This window comes from Piliocolobus tephrosceles, chromosome 15 (genome assembly GCF_002776525.5).
Source record: "Piliocolobus tephrosceles isolate RC106 chromosome 15, ASM277652v3, whole genome shotgun sequence".
Classification (NCBI taxonomy): Eukaryota; Metazoa; Chordata; class Mammalia; order Primates; family Cercopithecidae; genus Piliocolobus; species Piliocolobus tephrosceles.
In genome coordinates this window covers 19674387-19694128 of record NC_045448.1, presented here as the reverse complement: position 1 = coordinate 19694128, position 19742 = coordinate 19674387, and the positions used below count along the sequence as shown (strand labels likewise).

Here is a 19742-nt window from a genome sequence, read left to right as displayed (position 1 = left end):
GACATATTCTGTTGCCCAGAACAGCTCTTCCAGAGGGATGAAGATTAAATTTGAACTATGGCTGTGGCCAGAAGGCAGGGAAATGTTATAAGGATGAATGAGCCACGCAAGGTCTCAGTGCAGTAGGCTACCATCCTCCTTACCTGGCTAGGTCCCACATACGTCAACTCAAACTTGTTCTTGTAAATAATCCTTCGGAGATAGCAGTCAAACAGTTCCACCCCACCACATAGTGTGCCCTAGAAGGGAAAGTGACAGCATAAAAGGTCACACACATAGTACACTGGCATGGGGAGAGTACCCAGAGACATCCTCAAAACCTAGGCTCTAGAGTCTAGAGAAGAGTTGGCGGTGAAAGACCTGGCAGTTTTGGGAATTACCAAAACGAAAGAGGCTACAATCATTGGACTCAAGGGCACAACATATTAATGGGATAAAAGGGAGAAACTAGCCCTGCCTACACACAATTTTTTGTCCCTTTTGTGACCTCCAATAAAGTATGAATTTCTCTTTCCTGCCTTTAACACCAGAATTTTAGGTTAGGGTCAAAAGGAAAGAGGAGATTCTCTAGTGTTAGGGAAGAGTGCTTTAGGATAAGGCAGGATTTTTTTCTAGTTTGGTGAAAGTCACCAATCCAGAAAGGGATTACTAGTAACACACCACACAGAGCCGTGAGCCATCCCGCTTCCAGGCCAAGGCAGTGATGGTGTATAAATTGGCAATCTCCTTGGGCTCTGCCTCTTCCCAGATGCTTCTGTGAGGTCTCCAGTTGAACACCCGAAGCCTGAAATAAAGTATGTGGCTTTTAGAAGAGATTAAGGCTGAGCTAGAGAGTGCAAATGGGCTTATAAGCAAAGGAAATTAGTCTTGCTATATCAGAAAAGAAAGGAAATAAAAAGAACAGACAAGCTAGGCAGTCTAGCAGGAGAGGATATAAAGGTGCACAGGAAATAAGCTGGGAAAATCAAGGCAAAACTAAAATAGAATAAGTGTGAGGGGAGCAGAGAAAACAAAAAGACCAGGGCAGGTGAGAAAAATAAGCTACTAGGAGCAAAAAAAATATGCAACAAGGAGATAAATGGTAGGAGTCAGTGAAGAAAGAAGAGAACACAAGGAGACGTAAGATTGAAGGGGGTAGAAGGACAGGAGTGACAAAGCTGGGGTTAAACACATGCCAGAGAAATGACGAGACCTGGAACATGGCTGTTTATCTGCTGTTCCATCATTCATTCATTCATTCGCCAAACATCTGAGCATATCTTAGATATATAGCATGTAGATGCTAATCTAGGCACTGGAGATAAAAAGATGAATAATAAGCCCCCTTCTCAAGGACTCTGATTTAGCCATCTATCTGGCTACACAACAACAGTTTGCAAACAACAAACTGTAATATAATGTGAGAAACTCTTAAGCGGTCTCAAAGAGGGCAATGGAAACAGAAAATAGAGATGAATTTTGCTATGGAAGTGCAGGGAGAGGCATAGAGACAAAACAAGAGCCCAGGACATTTTGGAACTGCCAGCACACCAATGGATGGAGGGAGCAGGAAGAGGAAAACGCATGAATTACATACATACATTTGATTCTGCTCCAGTCTCCCACTCTGGCTCAGAATAATTTGGCTAAAGCAGAGAGTGTTCACAGAGAAAGCAGGCAGAAGATAAAACTGGAAAGGGGACTCACCTGTCATAACTTCCTAGCACAACAGACTGACCCCCAGGACTTGCTACCGCTGTGGTGAACTCGTGCTCCTGAGGGTCACGGCTGTAATCAAAAGTTTGTAGCACGTGGCCTTCTTTTCCATAGGCTACAATCTTCCGATCACAGCCTGCAGCCACGATGCTATTGGTTGCCCATGCCAAGGCATAGGGTGGACACGGGTGGTTAACCAACTTCCCCTAAGACAGAAGTAGAGGGTTTCGATCACTCTCCGAAGACTCCACCTGAGAAATTCCTCACTCTCAACACCTGGTACCTTCACTCTGACCATCATACCTTGCAGAAGTCTCTTCCAACATTTTCCTATCCCAACACATCCTAATCCTGAACTGTTCACAAATTGTCACATACACACACACACCCCTATACAAACACTTGTTGACCTTGTGCTCTAGAAAAACCTCAAAATGCCTGTATATTGGAATTTTCTTTTTTTTTTTTGAGACAGAGTCTCACTCTGTTGCCCAGGCTGAAGTGCAGTGGCGCGATCTCGGCTTGCTGCAACCTCTGCCTCCCGGGTTCAAGCGATTCTCCTGTCTCAGTCTCCCGAGTAGCTGGGATTCCAGGCACATGCCACCACACCTGGCTAATTTTTACATTTTTAGTAGAGATGGGGTTTCACCATGTTGGCCAGGCTGGTCTCGAACTCCTCACTTCAGGTGATCCACCCGCCTCAGCCTCCCAAAGTGCTGGGATTACAGGAGTGAGCCACTGTGCCCGGCTTATACAAGTAATTCTTTTTTTTTTTTAGACAGCATTTCCCTCTTGTTGTCCAGTCTGGAGTACAATGGCATGCGATCTTGACTCACTGCAACCTCTGCCTCCCAGGTTCAAGTGATTCTCCTGCCTCAGCCTCCCAAATAGCTGGGATTATAGGCATGTGCCACCAGGCCCAGCTAATTTTTTTGTATCTATTACAGACAGGGTTTCACCTTGTTCGTCAGGCTGGTCTTGAACTCCTGGCCTCAGGTGATCCACCCGCCTTGGCCTCCCAAAGTGCTGGGATTACAGGCGTGCACAACTGTGCACGGCCCACAAGTAATTCTTAATGTAAATGATTCAAACAATACAGAATTATATAGAGTAACATGAAAGTTTCCTTTTTATTCCCCATCTTTTTCCTTTCCCCTCTCCAGAGTAAACTGTTAACTCTTGTTTCTATGAATCTACATACATAAATAGATATTATATATATTTTACACAAATAGGAATAATTTTCACTTTTCATTACCCTAAGAGTTTTTATTTCCCTTTGTCTCAAAGTCCCTTCCACCTGAGTCATCCCTTCTTATAAGTAGTAAGCTCCAGGCTCCTAAACACAAATCCTTTCAGTGGCCACATCCAACTTTTTCTCTGTCCCTGAGGTCTCACTCCTCTAGCTTCCTCCCTTAGTACCTCAATCCAAGTGCCTTAGAAGTCCAACCTCCTCTAGGAGGGTTCCTGGAATTTCCTTATCCCCTATCCCACAGCATCCTTTTTTTTTTTTTTTTTTTTTCTGAGACAGGGTCTTGTTCTGTCACCCAGGCTGTACTGCAGTGGTGCTATTTCAGCTCACTGCAGCCTCAGCCTCCTGGGCTCAAGTGATCCTCCCACTTCAGCTTCCTGAGTAGCTGGGATTACAGGTTCACGCCACTATGCCCAACTAATTTTTGTATTTTTTTTTTGGGTAGAGATAGGGTTTCACTATGTTGCCCAGGCTGGTTTCAAACTCCTAGACTCAAGCAATTCACCCACGTCAGCCTCCCACAACATTCTTTATTCATACCTGTGACTCTCCAGAGCCTTCATCATCAAAGAAATACCTAACAATGGTACCATCTGCATGACCAGAGAGAATTCCTTTCCCAGAGCAACTAAAAAAGGAGAAAGGAGAGAAATATAGGAAGAGATTATTTTATCTCACCAAGAAAGCCCCTTTCTCTGTCAAACACAACCCTGTCTGTGGTTCCTGCTACCAGTTCTCCTGCCTTTCATATTATGGTCTTGCAGTCCATATTTCCCCACAGCGTTTTCCTAACACTTTCCGACTCTTGTGATACTACTCCTCTTTACTCACTTTGTTGTCAGGGACACCACGTAAGACTCTGGGCCATAGATGGTAGATGATTTATTAGTTTTGGTGTTTGCTAAACGAACCTGAAAATGGAAAAATGACAGAAGTATGGTTACGCTATTTTTTTTTTTTTGAGACGGAGTCTGGCTCTGTCGCCCAGGCTGGAGTGCAGTGGCCGGATCTCAGCTCACTGAAAGCTTTGCCTCCCAGGTTCACACCATTCTCCTGCCTCAGCCTCCCGAGTAGCTGGGACTACAGGCCCGCCACCTCGGCCGGCTAGTTTTTTGTATTTTTTAGTAGAGACGGGGTTTCACTGTGTTAGCCAGGATGGTCTCGATCTCCTGACCTCGTGATCCACCCGTCTCGGCCTCCCAAAGTGCTGGGATTACAGGCTTGAGCCACCGCGCACGGCCTGGTTAGGCTATTTTAAATTTAACTAGGCCTTAAGAAAAAAAGGAAAAACTATCCCACAAAACTGGTCCCTATGCATTCACCCCAGCATACAACTTGATCCTAAGGAAGAGGGTGAACCATATTCCTCTCTCCAGAACCATTATCCCTACTACCCCCTCTCTTGTGTTTCCCTTCCCTCTTTTACCTTCCCTTCAGCCAGCCCAAAGACAATGATGTACTCTGCGGGCCACTGCAGACAAGTGACAGCACTCTGTGTGAAAGGAAATGATAAAAAGGACAACCCCATCTGTGTGGGCCAACACATTTATAACAACTTCAACACCCCACCACACACCACCACGTCAATCTCCTATAGGGAAGGGACACAACAGGGCTCTAAGGAAGACAGCAGATGACTGTGAACAGCCACGAAGCACCATCCTTGCAGTAGGAAAAGTCACATTCAGATGTTACAAATGCAACTCCTGGCTGTATTTATAAGTAGATATATTGATATATGTTTGTTCATCTTAAGCTTTCAGTGACTGGTCTGAACTTTACCGTCTGGATGAACTTGTTGCAGATGACTTTCTTGTCACCCCTGCCAAACAAAAGGAGGGGAAACATATTAAAAACCACTTCCATAAACAAATTGCCAAAAATGATGCTGAGGGAAGAGAAGACAGAGCAGATTTCTTCCCTGGCCCACTAGTGTTTCTGACTACTCTGTAGGAGCCCTGAAGGGAGGCATATAAGGGAGCCTAAGAAGCTTCGGAACAATAACAAAGATGCGACATCACTCTGGGCTTCCAGGATCTCACAGGGGCCTCCTGTTGATCTTGGACTGTTTCTTCCAGGGATGGGATTGCAGAACATGTGGGACAGGCGAAGGCAGAAAAGCAACAACAGACTCCAGAAAGTCTCTGCCTTCAATGGCCAAGCTTCGCTTCCAATCCTCTTTATTTCCCCTCCCCAGTGAGGCATTTCTCTTGCCTTCCCCTTCTTTCCCGGGCAATCGCATCTCCCAATCTCTATCCTCACCAATCTTCTCCAATCTTGTAGACATAGATGATGTTGTCAGTCTGTCCTATGGCAATTTTAGTGGAATCAGGAGAAAAAGCCATGCCCTTCACCATATAGCTCTTCCTGCCATACTGAGTTTAAAAAAAAAAAAAAGAAAGAAAGAAAAAGAAAAGAAGTAATGAGTACATATGAAAGAGAAAAGAGAAAAAAAAGGTATATGTGTGCTCTTAAGGGAGCTTAAGGATTCATACTGAGAAAAAGGTGGGGTGCACCATTTCCTATGCCGATGGCTAGGAGGCAGACTAGGTCTTCCAGGGTTGTGAGACCCCATCAACAGGTTAAGGTACACATGAATACACTGTTTACCTTCATGTCAATTGGTTTGGTGGAGAATTTATCTCTCCGTTCTCCATGTTCATCATACAGCAAGACCACTCGGTCCACTGTGCAGACAGCAAATTTGGCATTGTTCTGGGACCAAGCCATACAGGTCACCTTTGCAGCTCTATCCTGCAGAGGCAATGGGGTAAAAACAAACCCATGTGCTGGTCTAGAATACCAAAAGCATTTCTAGCTCTATTAATTCTAGTCAATTTTCTTTCTGTCACGATTCTATCCTCAAAACAAAGAGATGCCTGTGGCCCATCCTGGTCTCCAAGGCCTTCAGATCCTGGACTGTGAGAACAATGTGCTTCCAGAGACTCATATGCAAATGCACTAAGAGGCAGTGTGCTAAGTCAACTGTATGAATGAATCTCTGCAATGGCCTCCTTGTTCCCAGGTCTACTACTGAAATAAATTCAATTAGTCTGGTAAGTTTTGGTCGTTAGCCATTCATTCAATTAATATTTTTTGAGCACCTTATTGATCAAGGCACTTGGCCAGGGGCTGAGAGACAAAAAACAAACCATAGATCCTGCCTCCAGGTCTCATAAGATGGTGCAAAATAGGAAAAGTCCTATTAAAGTATGTATAAAATATTGCAATAGTTTGGAGGAGCCTGAGAGAATTCTTTGCTTAAATTATCTAAATTAAGCTTTGAAGAATGAATGCAGTTGAGTAGGAAGTTATCTGAGATGGAAGGAATGGCAATGAGCAAAGGCAAGTTCTGGACAAGAAACAGTAATTTAGTTTATTTGAAACTATTATACCTTATAAATAGTAGAATAGAAGGGGTAAGGCAGGAAAAACTGGCAGCTCAGGAAGTCTTTGAAGCCAGGCAAAGGAAAGGACTTTGGGCTTATTTGGCAGGAAAGGGAGAGACAGCGAGAGTTCAAGATGGGGGAGTAGAAGTTGAGACTCAGGATGAACAATCCCATTTTCTTTTCTTCTTAACTACCGACTTCACAGAAACTCAAGTTAGAAGTTATCCAGGTGAATTATTCCGACCGGATCTGACCCTTCCAACACTAGCTCTGGTCCTAAGGGATTAGTTCTGTTACGAAGGGTTTCCTTCCTTGAAAACAAAACATTTATTCTGCTTTTCTTCTGCCCCAATTGTTTGATTAATTATTTGGACACTAGAGTTCTGGCTTAAAACACTGACACTTTTCACTCCAAACTCAACTATCTCCAAAGTCAGAAGTAAAAAGGCTCTTTTCCTCCAAATCCTCAAGCCAGAAAATAGCCACACCACCATCACTATGATTCTCTAACTCTTCATTATATTAGGTTAGAAAGGCTGAGGGCTCCTCATCAACCGTTGCTGATCCTCCTGCTTTATCGCTTTGCCCAATCCTGGGCATGCAGCCCTACCTGCATCATGACGTCATCTTATTTTGAGAGATTGAAGGAGGATTTCATTTCCAATTTTTCCGTTAGGGCAAAGAAATGTTTAAATTACAGATTCAAGAGACAGCTTGCTGAGCAATGAGCACAAATCTCTGTCTTTCTGTCTTTTCTTTGTCTTCTCCAACTGTGGAGAGAGCACAACTATTTTCTGTTCTAATTTCCTTCTTTTTTCTTTGACGGAGTCTCACTCTGTCCCCCAGGCTGGAGTGCAGTGTCACAATCTCAGCTCACTGCAACCTCTGTTTCTTGGGCTCAAGGATTCTCCTGCCTCAGCCTCCCAAGTAGCTGAGGCCATAGGTGCGTGCTATCGTGCCCGGCTAATTTTTTTGTATTTTTGGTAGAGACAGGGTTTCACCATATTGCCCAGGCTGGTCTTGAACTCCCGACCTCAAGTGATCCACCTGGCTTGGCCTCCCGAAGTGCTGGGATTACAGATGTGAGCCATCATGCCCGGCCTGTGTTCTAATTTCCTTCTATTGTCCAAATGCCACACCCTCTGTGAAGCCTTCCTGATTTCCATAATCAATTCTCCTTTCTCTACAATATGTACCTCACTAGATTGTTTTATTAAGTGAGGTAGGGCATAAAATAATAAGAGCTTGCCTTTAACAAGTTCTTATCACAGACTAGGCATTTTGATAAGTGCCTGACAAGCATAATCTCATTTTACCTCATAACACTGAGGTAGATGCTATTATCCCCCTTTTACAGATGGAGGAATGGAAGCCCAAAAAGATTAAGTAATTTGCCCAAGTTCACATACACCGTTTGTAAGTGGTAGGACCATGATTTATTTAATGAATTAATTTACTTTTTGAGGCAGAGTCTCGCTCTGTCACCCAGGCTGGAGTGTAGTGGTGTGATCTCGGCTCACTGCAATCTCTGCCTCCTGAGTTCAAGCGATTCTCCTGTCTCAGCCTCCCAAGTAGCTAGGATTACAGGCATGCACCACCACACCTAGCTAATTTTTGTATTTTTAGTAGAGGTGGGGTTTCACCATGTTGGCCAGGCTGGTCTCCAACCCCTGACCTCCGGTGATCCGCCTGCCTCGGCCTCCCAAAGTGCTTGGTTTACAGGCATGAACCACTACACCTGGCCTAGAACCATGATTTAAATCCATAAACCACAGTCCCAATTTCTTTATTAAGATGCCCTAGTACATATTACACATTCAGTTAAGGAACGTCTTATTTATTTTTGAGACAGAGTCTCGCTCTGTCACCCAGGCTGGAGTGCAGTGGTGTGATCACGTCTCACTGCAGCCTTGACCTCCTGGGCTCAGGAGATCCTCCCACCTCAGTGACCCCAGCAGCTGGGCCTACAGGTGCTTGCCACCACACGTGGCTATTTTTTTTTTTTTTTTTTGACATAGTGTCACTCCTGTCCCCCAGGCTAGAGTGCAGTGGCACGATCTCGGCTCACTGCAACCTCTGCCTCCCAGGTTCAAGCGATTCTCCTTCCTCAGCCTCCTGAGCAGCTAGGATTACAGGCAGCTGCCACCACACCCGGCTAATTTTTGTATTTTTAGTAGAGATAGGGTTTCATCATGTTGACCAGGCTGGACTCGAACTCCTGACCTCAGGTGATCCGCCCGCCTCGGCCTCCCAAAGTGCTGGGATTACAGGTGTGAGCCACTGCATCTGGTCAATATTTTTTTGTAGAGGTCCTGGATTCCTGGGCCCAAGCAATCCTCCCACCTTGGCCTCCCAAATTGCTGGGATTACAGGTGTGAGCCACTGTGCCTGGCCAGACATCTTATTCTTATTAGCTTTGTATTATTCTATCATTTGAATTTTGAATGTCCTTTCCTCTTGTCTATCAATTTTTCACACTGCTTTTCAGTTTACAATGCTCTTTTGTGTATATTACTCTATATAACTCTTCCCCCAGTCCCCCAAAGTTGCCATTAGTACTCATGTTTTTCAAATGAAGAAGTTTGTGAGTGCTCCGAGACACTGTGTGATAAAGGCTAAAGTTAGAGATATCAGGTCATTTGTGTAAAGTAGTGGTGGCCAGCCTGGTCAACATGGGGAAACCTCGTCTCTACAAAAAACAAAAATAAAAGCAAGCAAACAAAGAAACAAAAATTACCCGGGCGTGCTACTTGGGAGGCTATGGCAGGAAAATCGCTTGAACCCGGGAGGCGGAGGTTGTAGTGAGATCACGCCAGCCTGGACTCCAGCCTGGGCGACAGAGCAAGACTCTGACTCAAATAATTAAATAAATAAAGTGGTGGTGGATCTGAAATAAGGACAAGGTAAGAAATTTTAAAAAGAAAATAAGAAAGAAGTGGTGGAGCTAGGACTTAAATTCTGCTGTGCTAACTCCAAAGCCTACCCTTTCTTCACCGTGTTTCAGGGCTCCTCACCTGGTGCCCAGCCTCTCCTGAATCAGAATACACGGTTCGGTCTTTGCACTCCCTCTTCAGGGCTTGCACCTAAGGCGTTTATTTAATTATGGGCAGATTCATACTCGCTGCTTACATGTGCACCTCTCCCTCTAATACGAGCCTCCTGAAGGCAGGGGAATAAGTCGGGTGGTTTGGTATTGTTTCGAGTTCCAGCACGGGGCCTGTACACAACTGATGTGAATGAAATGTAAGGAAAGCTACAAGTCCTCAGCGCTGCATCTCGTCTCCTGAACACTGTATCGACAGGACAGGGTCCAGATCATCGCTATATCCTTTACAGCCTTCTGCACACAGTAGGAGCTCAACATCATTAAACTTCAGTTCCCCCACTTTTCTTGGAACACAAAGCAGAAGGGGGAGGGACTGGCACGCAACTCCTCACCTGAGGGCTCAGCAGGGTCCTCAGGTACTTCAACTTCATGACGCACACTTGTCTCTCAGATGCTACCAGACAGCTCCCGTGGTTACCTGGACAAACAGCCACGCAGTCGCAGCGACAGCCGTTGACGCTTATGCGACCGGAGCGCAACACGCGTCGCAAGGCCACACGTAGCTTTGCAGCGAAGCAAACAGAACGTGCGCAAGCGCGGCGAGATCTAGGGCGGGCCCTTGAGAGGGCTTGATGAATGCTCCCCTTGACCAATCCCGTCGCCGCATGCAAACTCAAGACCAAGCCCCGCCCACAAGCCTTCGGCCAGCCCTAGGTACTACGTCATAGCGGTCCGTCTCGCTCTTTGATGTACCTGGCTGTTGCTGAGTGCACTCTCTTTTAATCCTCACAACCCTGGAGGGAAGCAGGGCGGTTACCATGATAGGCCTTTTGCAGTTGACGGAATTGTACCCAAATAGGTTACATGACTTGCACGGAATCTCCAGGCTAATAACGCTAGGTAACGATGAATACTCAGTATGTGTCTGCCAGATACTGTGTAAAGTATTGTACGTGCATTCATGTCATTTAATCCCAAAACCGCTTTTTGAAGGGGATAGCGTTATTATTAGTCTCATTTTACATAACAGGAGACTCAGGGCACTTGCTCAAACTAACACAGCCAGCGAAGGACTTGGAACTGGGATTCAACCCAGAGTTAGTAGCTTTAAACAGCTTTTAGGTTCCTTCTCAACTCCAAGCTCGCTCTCTGCATGCCACGATACTATAACCTGTGACACTCCCATCCCAATAAATGACATTTCTTCTCAGAATCTGAGAGATGAGTGTTTTGGAACCAGCTGCCAAAGAAACGTAAGGTACCCTACTTCCAAATTGGGTAATGGTGGGTTAAAGACTGCTGTTTATATGGGAATGCTTTTATGGTTCAGTTTTTTGTTGTTGTTGTTGTTGTTGTTGTTGTTGTTGTTTTGAGAGGGAGTTTCGCTCTTGTTGCCCAGGCTGGAGTGCAATAGCGCGATCTTGGCTCACTGCAACCTCTGCCTCCCAGGTTCAAGCGATTTTCCTGCCTCAGCCTCCCAAGTAGCTGGGATTACAGGCATGCGCCACTATGCCCGACTAATTTTGTATTTTAGTAGAGACAGGGTTTCTCCATATTGGTCAGGCTGGTCTCTAGCTCCCAACCTCACATGATTCGCCCGCCTCAGCCTCCCAAAATGCTGGGATTACAGGCGTAAACCACCATTCCCGGCCTATGGTTCAGTTTTGAGGGCAGCCCTGACTTGGCTCACCCGACAGGTTGTCTTGTGACACCTGGGGTGAGTGGTTGGTTAAGTAGAAAAGGGACTGACCTGTTGATCTTTGTTTGGATTGGAGTCCCTTTCAGACTTTTTGGCCTATCTTCTAACATACCAGAGAGATTGAAAGGCAGAAAGGAGTTATTCGTAAGTCTGCTCTGAAATGATCCAAAGTTGGGAAGATCTGTAACTCTCCAGAAAGTGTAGCATATGCTCTCCAGACAGACTGTGGGTCCAGAAGCCTTTCCCAACAGTGGTTGCAAATGTCAACAGGTGTTTGTCTCATGGCTACCAACCAACCCTTAGAAAATAGGAAAGAGCAGAGGACAGCCCCTATTTTCACAGGAAACAAGTAGGCCTCAGAGCTCAAATAATAATTCTTTTGACAGGGGAGTCCCAACCCCTCAGTTTTATTTTCAGGATCCTCCTCTGGATATGGTGGCAGAGCATGAATATAAACTCATTTATGATTTACAGTTATTATTGACTTTGACTAAACAGAGACAGAGATGAAAGGGAACACAAAGGAGGGAAGAACAGACACAGGAACACATAGGATAGGAGCATGTGGTGCCAAGGAATCCATGAGTGTAGCTGTCCTTTCATTAGTCCCCAAGACACTGCTTAGTCCTTTTCTGACCATTAGCCCAGGGTTGATGGAGGAGTCAGGAGAATAAGTGCAGAGGAGCTGTGCTGTCAATGCAAGCAGTGAAGATAAAAAGGCTACTGCTCTCTCATATGATATGCCTTAGTTTTCAGTGGTACAGGAACTTATATCTTTCTCTTCTCTTTTTTCCCCTTCTCACCCAACAAAGCAAAATAATCTGGGGTTCTAGTTTTCTACACCTCTTCTTCCTGGCCCTATTCTAGGGCGGGGTATTATCACACCTTGCAATGCTCCTGTCAAGTAGGTGGTGGTGTAAGGGGCCCTTGGAGGGTCAGGAGAGAGACAAGGTGAAGAAATGTCTTCAGCATACTGTACAGTCAGCTCCAGTTTGTCCAAGAACCTTTATTGGAAAAATGTCCAAGGAGTGAGATCACTAGCAGCTGAAGGGGCTGCTAGGTGAGAGGGGGAGCACCTGAGGCTCCATGGAAGACATTGGAGTAGTGCAGTGCAGCATCTGCCTCTAGGCTCAGACAATTCCTTTTATTTGTTGGGGTAAGAGGAATACCCACAGAAAATGCGACCAGTCCCTCTCTGAGGCCCAGAGGCAAGATGTGGGGGCAGCTGGGGATGCTGAGAGTCCTGATACAGGTGAAATGGGGCCCCCATTTGGGACCTAATGGAGTAGGGTACAACAAGTGACTCTCCCCTGGACCGGGGGATGGAAGGAGATATCCCATCTGATATCCACTCCCCAGGTCCAGGGGCACAGACTCTTAACAGACCTACCTTCTGGCTCTGCTCACAGTGGAAAGAGGATGGGTACCAGGCCTGAGATTGTGGGAGTGTCATTACCCTCTGGGAGTCTCAGGCAGATCACCATCTTGGGCTCTCCCTGACCCCATCCCCATCCCCAGTTGTTAGTGCATCTCTCTTCTGGGTGCGTTTCTTCACTCAAACGTCAATGGTGTTGATAGATGGTGACTTTTTCTGTGAAAGAAAATGGCCTGTGTCTCAATTTCAGGAAGGTAATAGGTGCCACCCTTTCTCTCCAGCCTCCCCCATCCCAGGTCTTCCATTTTCCATCTTTTTTTGCCCCTCCTTGGCCTTATTCCTTTCCCTGGCTGCCCCTCAGGGGCAGAATCACCCTTTCCGCCCTCACTGGCCCCCACATCACCTGTCTTGTCCCCACTGGCCTTCCCTGAGGACTCTGTTCCGGCCCCTTTCCCTTCTCCTTGGGATTGTTGTTGGAGTCATTGTCCTTGATGATGTCATACTGACGGCAGAACAGCCCAATTACAGCTGAAACACAATACAGTCTGAGCCTTCATCTCCACCTCCCGCCTCACAAGGAGATACCCACATAGCTTCTAGAAAATCCATGAAGAACATCCTGAACTCCTGGTGCCCATGCAGTCCTCCTCTCCGGGCTCTCAACAGCCTCCTCTCCCTCTCTTCAAAGTTCAAATCATCCCTCCTCAACTAATTAACTCCCCTCTCCACTCCACTTTTCTTTTGTCTCGATTTTTTTTTTTTTTTTTTTTTTTTTTTTTTTTTGAGACAGAGTCTCGCTCTGTCGCCCAGGCTGGAGTGCAATGGCGCAATTTCGGCTCACTCACTGCAACTTCCACCTCCTGAGTTCAAGCGATTCTTCTGCCTCAGCCTCCCAAGTAGCTGGGATTACAGGCGCCCTCCACCACACTCCACTAATTTTTGTATTTTTAGTAGAGACAGGTTTCACTATGTTGGCCAGGCTGGTCTTGAACTCCTGACCTCAGGTGATCTGCCTGCCTTGGCCTCCCAAAGTGCTGGGATTATAGGCATGAGCCACTGTGACTGGCCCATCTCTCACTTCTTTTTCTCCTGACAACCTTTGCCACCTCACACCTTTACTGAGTCCCTAGTCCCCTGTCTAGCTGCTTACTCACCAGCCCACATGAGCAACACCACCACAATGATGACCACTTCCCCAGTCTGCAGTGGCCGCTCTCCATCCAGACCCTCCACTGTGATGTCACCTGAGAAGGAAGAAGGCAGACTCCGGGTTACTGGGGAATAGCTATCTATGCAGACATATGCAGGATGGAGATGCTGGGGATTAGAGAGGGTAGACTCATCATAATATTGCCCTTGGAGTGTAGGGTAGCCCCTCCCTGGGAGGAAGCCATTGGTGGACAGGTGGTTAGCGATCAAAAAGCAGGATGGCTGCAGGTTTATTACGCACTCATACAGGCTGCAGATGATGTGAAGTTGGGTAACAGGAAGCTTAAAAGCCCTTCCCCCGAAAAACTCAATAACAGCCTGTCTATACCCAGTCCCCTTCCCACCTGCTTTTCCTTCCTTTCCTGGCAGTGCAATGAATTAAATCATCCTATTCAACTCAGCTAGTCTGTTGCTTGTCTTAGGGAAATAAGTAAGAGGCTGCAAGCCAGGTGAGCAGCCAGAGAATCCAATAGCACAGACCCTCACCTGGGCTTGAGCTGTTTGAAGGTAGCCGGTCAGAACCCTTGAGAGTTCGGAAGTGCACCCGGGGCCCTGGGGGGCTCTCTCCCCGAAGGCCGATGCTCCTGACCTGCACTGTGTAGTCACTGTCTTCAGTCGGGCCCCAGAGGGCACAGGCCCGGGTGGTGATGTTCACCTCCCGAATCACACGCTGCCCGGGGCCATTCTGCCGCTGCAGGGAGATGAGGGGAGAGGAGGACAGCCTCACCCCAGTGCCAGGCTACAAGGCTCAACCAGAGACTCTTCAACATCCAAGCACTCCGGGGGAGTAGCGTGAAAAGGGCAGCCTGAGCCAGGATACGGCAGCTTCCAGATCCCCCCACCTAAGTGAAGACATGTGCAGAAAACTAAGGACACAGGTTGGGGGAGCAGAAGGGTGATTCATACTTGCTGGGAAATGGAGTAGCCAATGACGATGTTGCCTTCTGGGACGTCCCAGGACACAGTGGCCGAGTTGGCTCTGAGGTGAGTGACCGTCACATTCACAGGAGAGGGAGGCCGGTCTGTGGGAGCCAGGGTGTTAACAGGTTTCACCCACTGACTAGCTCTGGTTGCCCCTCAGCCCCGTTCCCCTTTACTTACCTGCTCGCACGAAGCCCAGGTCACAGCTGACCAGCAGGAGGACCGTGGGGCTTAGATATGGGGAAAGGGGCATCAGCGAAGCCATGTCCCCACCGAGTCCGCTGGGGGTGGGGGGTGCACTGTGGCATCCGCTTGACATCCAGGCGGGGCTCCTGGAGGTGGCAGGAGTTGTGGGGGGTCAAGGACTGCCCACAACGCACGGGGTGGGGGCAGCAGCTCTCCTAGGCTCCTCACAGCTCACAACAGCCCTATTTTCTCCGCGCCCTCCCACCCCCGCATTGCCCGGGCGCCCCCAGAGCGCGGTCAGCCCTGCCCACACCCACCTCCGCCGGTCCTCGCGGTTGGTCAGGCCTCCGGGGGCTGCTCGGTGCCCAGAGGGCGGCCCATCGCCCGACTCGGTGGCGCTGCCCCTACCCCATCCCGGCGCGGGCCCGGCGAGGCGGGTAGCGCGGGGCCGAGCTGCGGGCCGAGCGGGCGCGGGTCTGCGGAACCCCCAGGGCTCGGGCGGGCCGCGGAGTCTGTCCGGGAGCAGGGGGCGTTGCCCGGACGCTGGCCTGGGTCCCCGGTGCGGGAGGCAGTGCGGCGGCCTCCGCCCGCCCCTGCAGCGGGATGTGACCGTCCCGGAGAGCCAGCCGCCGCCTTCTGCAGCGCTGGCCCCGCTCGCTCCGCCGCAGCCCGGCCGGGACGCGCGGGCCCGCCCCGCCCAGCTGGGGTTCTCGCCGCCGTCATTCCTCTCCCGCCCCCTCACACCCGGTTCTCCCGGGGCTCCTCCCATGACCCTCCCAATGGCGCCTCTGGGGCCCCTGTCCCTTTTCCCTTCTCTCTCCCAGCTCAAGCGGACGAGCCGGCGGGGGCGTGGGGGGAGGCGCAGGTGCTAGGGTCTCCCGCACCTGGGAAATCCCCTTCCTCCCCGCGTGGAAGAGCCAAGTTGAGAGGAGGAATTCCACCTCCAGTGCCCGAGGGGCTAAGAGGAGAGGGGAGAGAGGGAGGGAGATAATAATTGCTTTAACGATCCCTTACTTGTAGACTGCGTCAGCATTTAAGTCTCTTTCCCATTCATAATCTGATTTAATTCCGTTCACTTTCTCATTCATTCTTTCATTTATTCAGCAAATATTTATTGAACATCTCCTGTGTGTCTGGCATTATGTTAAAACCTGGAGATACAGCGATTGTTAAGAATGTTGGGATTCTAGGGAGAATCAAAGCGCAAAGACCTATGGCTTTTTTTAAAAATATATTATTCCTTTCTTTTCTTTTTTTGTTTTTCTAAAGCTCTGCCACTTACGGTGTGATTTTGGAGAAACTGGTTTATTTGTGCCTCAGGTTTCCCACCTGTAAAGCAAAGCGTGTGAAATCTCACAGGGTTGTTGTGAGGCTCAAATGAGACAATGTTGGGGAAGGATCTTTATAAATCTCACAACACTGTGTGACTGGATGATGATGATTAATTTGCCCCAATCTGTTAGTTACTTCTTTGTTCAATAACGTGTAAGCCCTTACATTATTTCATGCTTTGGTTGAATCTGAAATCTGAATTGAGAACCTGGGTATGAGTCCCAATTTGTCCAGTTGTGTGATCTTAAGCAACCAACTCAACTACTCTGAGGCTGTTTCATCACCTGAAAAATGAGGATGTCAGTATTGACCAACATCTTAGTGTTGGTGTATCCAGTGAAATACTGTCTGTGAAAAGTGTGTTGTTCAGTGTAAATAAATGTTGGCTAACATTGTATTTAGGGCAGATCCTTTGGTTTCTAATTCTCAATGCAGTATTTCTGTTTCTGTGAGATTTTTCCTGCTGTAATATCCAGTACAGTGTGTGCACACTTGGGGCTCGGAAGCTTCTGCTGCCTTCCTTTCTGAGAGGAGAGGATAAAATGGGATCAGCGGGACTGTGCCTGCTAAGCATGTGATCAAGCCATGGGCCGGGTCCTCTGACTTCTGCTGACCTGGCGACCCTGATCTCTGTCCTCGGAGGACACTTGCCCAGGGATTCTCACTGCCATGGGTGTTGTCCTGCACTCCCAGGCTCCAGGTCCTCTGGAGAAGAGGGCATTGTCCCTGTAGGGCAAAAGTCCCGAGCCTCAGGTCTTCATCTTTAAGGGGCAAAGCAGAGACTTGGCGAGTCGGGGTGCATGCAAAGAGGAATCCCAGGAGTTTCCCTGGGGTTACCAGAGGGCTGGGGGCCTAGTGACCAGGAAAGGGTGGTGCAGGCAGTGGTACAGGGGGTGGTGGTCTGAGAGCCTAGGGTGCTTGGGTTAATCATCACTGTGGCTCAGATAAGGCCCTGCCAACTAGAAGCAGAGTCATTGTGACCAGAGGGGTTTGTGTGGCTGAAGAGGCAGGTGGAACAGTGTATCCACAGCACGGGACCATGCCAGGCACAAAACGGTTTCAACATGGTATTGAGACCCCGGAGCCTGGCAAGTGGGAGGGGAGACCCCTTCTTCATGTTGGCTTTCTGTGCTGATTCCTAGAATTATTTTTCATCCAGTCTTCCCTCCACCCTGGTTTCTGCTCACCTCTTCTTCCTTCCTGATGTTCTTTCCCTAATATGCCCAGAGTACTAAGTGCAAGCTGAGTTTCTAGTGTGGTGTGTGTGTCCGTGTGTGTGAGTCCCAACTCTGTGCCTGCTGCCACTCCCACCTCCAGCTTACAGGTGTGAATGAAGCTTTGGCTTCCTGCTCCATCCTTGTCCCCTCTTCCTTCTAGTTGTCTGGGTACGAGGCAGCTTTGCCAGTCACAGAGAAGTCAAACCCACTGACCCAGGACCTAGACAAAGCAGATGCTGAGGAAATTGTTCGACTGCTGGGACAATGTGATGCTGAGATCTTCCAGGAGGAGGGGCAAGCCCTGCCCACATACCAGGTAACCAAGACCCAAGACCTGGGCCCTGCACATAAACATGCCAACCCTAACCCCACCTCTGCTCTCCCTGACCATGGCTCCTAATATCAGAAACCCTGAGGCCCCCTCCACCATCCAGCGTCCTCCTGTTTTTGGCTTCTCATTCCTGCCTGTTCCCCACAGAGACTCTGCAGCAAATCCATTCTGACCACCATGGTACAGGTGGCTGGGAAAGTTCAGGAAGTGCTGAAGGTACTAACCTTCCTTGTGTTCCCTGCCTAAACTTTCCTGTTCCCATCTTTCTCTTTTTATTGTCTCTATTTCTCACTTTGATAGATCTCATTCTCCTTTCTCCCTTTTGGAAATCCTCCCTTTTGGATGCTTATTTTCATCTTATGAATAAATAATAATAACTCATCTGCTTAATACTTTATAATTGACAATCTACTTTCACACCTATTACCCTCACAAAAGCCTGTGAAGTTGATATGACTTCTGTTTGTTTTTGTCAGATGAAAAAACAAAGATTTAGAAAGGATGATCATTGTAGCTTGCTCAAATACATCCAGCTAATAATTGCTGGATAATGCTGCTTTTATTATTTACTTTTATTTAGATGACAAAGCTGCTTTCAGTTCTTTCTAGAATAAGTAAGGATTTGAACAACTAGTGGAGCAAGATGTGGGAGTGAAACTGGTTTCTCTAATCCAGTGTTCTTTTTGCTACATTACGCTGCATGTATTTGTTCAGTTTTGTGATGAGAGGAGGGATAAGGAGTCTTTCCAATTCCTCTTGCATTACTGACAAAAAAAAGAATATTCTTCCTCCAACCTGAGCCAGGCCCTGGTGATATATGCCTCTTTCCTTCTTCAGGAGCCGGATAGGGGGCTGATGGTGCTGAGTGGAGGGGGTACCTCTGGCCGGATGGCATTCCTCATGTCGGTGAGCACCCTGGTCCCCAGTTTTCTTCCCCCTCCACTTCTGGAGGTGACCCTCAGAAGCACAAAGATCATCATAACTAAGCTCCCAGGTGGCCCCTCACTAGACTTGGACTCCAAGCCTGGCTTGCTCTCTCTTCCAAAAGCTGGATGGCACCATGAAGTCCCATTTCTTCTGGGCCCATCTGAGTCCCGCCAGTATGTTGTCAATGTCTCTACATCCCATGCACCACCAAGTAATCATCTCCAAGTAGCAGCCTTAAGTGCCAGATTCCATGTAGGACTGGGTTAAGCACTGGTCTAAGAGAATCATTATGTAGTCTCTGCCCTCTAGGAGTTGAAAATCCAAGATAATTGTTTCTTCTCTGTCATTACCTCTTTACATCCTCATCCCCTTACAGGTGTCCTTTAATTAGCTGATGAAAGGTCTGGAACAGAAATCTCTTTACACCTACCTCATTGCAGGGGGTGACAGGTAAGCCAAGTTAGCCTATGAATATTTTGTTTGACCTCAATAGTATTTCTTAGAAACTGGGTTTGAATGCCTTTACACAGAGATTGTGTCCAGCTTGCCTTAGTCCCCACCATTCCTTAGTCTCTCACACTTGGCCCACTTCACATACTTATGTTGCCTGACTGGCTGTTGTAGGTATTTGAGTTTTTCAACTCTACAGAGTGTCTATCATGGTGCCCAACAAACTGTGGGTGCTCATTCAACGACAGTTTTCCCTTTATTCCCATCTCTTAATGTAGCCTGCCCTAATAAACCATAGGCTTCTGCTTCCCAACCAGTGCCACTGACCTTGAGTCTGTCCTCTTAGGTCTGTGGTGGCCTCTAGGGAGGGGACAGAAGATAGTGCCTTACACGGGATTGAGGAACTGAAGAAGGTCTGTGCTTTTCACTGATATTGACCAGAGACCTCTATCTTCTCATGGGGACATAAAAGCCCCAGCATTCAGCCAAAGCCTATTTCCTCCCTCCCCTGTTCCTGGCCCTGATATCCTCACACTGTAGGTTTGTGCCCTGGAATCCTCCCAGTTACAGTGCCTTGTCCATCCTCGTCTCCTAGGTGGCTGCTGGGAAGAAGAGGGTGATTGTTATTGGCATTTCTGTGGGACTCTCTGTGAGTAGAAAGATGGATTGAGCGGATCAATTTTAGAGAGAGGAAGTGAGTGGGAATGGAATAG

The 19742-nt window shown here is 47.9% G+C and overlaps 3 protein-coding genes across 4 annotated transcripts in view; 1 reads left to right on the top strand and 2 right to left on the bottom strand.

Annotated features, from left to right (window-relative positions):
- LOC113223697 (intraflagellar transport protein 172 homolog) overlaps window positions 1–9961 on the bottom strand; it is a 43946-nt gene extending 33985 nt beyond the window's left edge. Inside the window, exons 1-10 of one of the 2 annotated variants that reach the window (XM_026453090.1) lie at window positions 9775–9961; window positions 5558–5701; window positions 5210–5322; window positions 4730–4769; window positions 4374–4439; window positions 3779–3858; window positions 3488–3575; window positions 1687–1901; window positions 661–784; window positions 144–239 (exon numbers count right to left, since the gene is read on the bottom strand). In XM_026453090.1, coding sequence (XP_026308875.1) covers window positions 144–239; window positions 661–784; window positions 1687–1901; window positions 3488–3575; window positions 3779–3858; window positions 4374–4439; window positions 4730–4769; window positions 5210–5322; window positions 5558–5701; window positions 9775–9813 — 1005 coding nt within the window. In that variant the 5' untranslated portion in view covers window positions 9814–9961. The remainder of the gene's footprint in view (window positions 1–143; window positions 240–660; window positions 785–1686; window positions 1902–3487; window positions 3576–3778; window positions 3859–4373; window positions 4440–4729; window positions 4770–5209; window positions 5323–5557; window positions 5702–9774) is intronic. The other variant, XM_026453091.1, reaches the window with a different exon arrangement.
- Window positions 9962–12067: 2106 nt separating this feature from the next.
- LOC113223702 (fibronectin type III domain-containing protein 4-like) lies at window positions 12068–15465 on the bottom strand. Its single transcript, XM_026453097.1, has 7 exons — window positions 15090–15465; window positions 14767–14918; window positions 14572–14687; window positions 14152–14356; window positions 13611–13700; window positions 12860–12984; window positions 12068–12672 (listed from the first exon to the last, which is right to left on the bottom strand). The coding sequence occupies exons 2-7, from the start codon at window positions 14903–14905 to the stop codon at window positions 12637–12639; spliced, it is 711 nt and encodes a 236-aa protein (XP_026308882.1). The 5' UTR covers window positions 14906–14918; window positions 15090–15465; the 3' UTR covers window positions 12068–12636.
- Window positions 15466–17143: 1678 nt separating this feature from the next.
- LOC113223701 (glucokinase regulatory protein-like) lies at window positions 17144–18970 on the top strand. Its single transcript, XM_026453096.1, has 5 exons — window positions 17144–17221; window positions 17482–17637; window positions 17800–17868; window positions 18490–18558; window positions 18956–18970. The coding sequence occupies exons 1-5, from the start codon at window positions 17144–17146 to the stop codon at window positions 18968–18970; spliced, it is 387 nt and encodes a 128-aa protein (XP_026308881.1).
- Window positions 18971–19742: the final 772 nt, after the last annotated feature.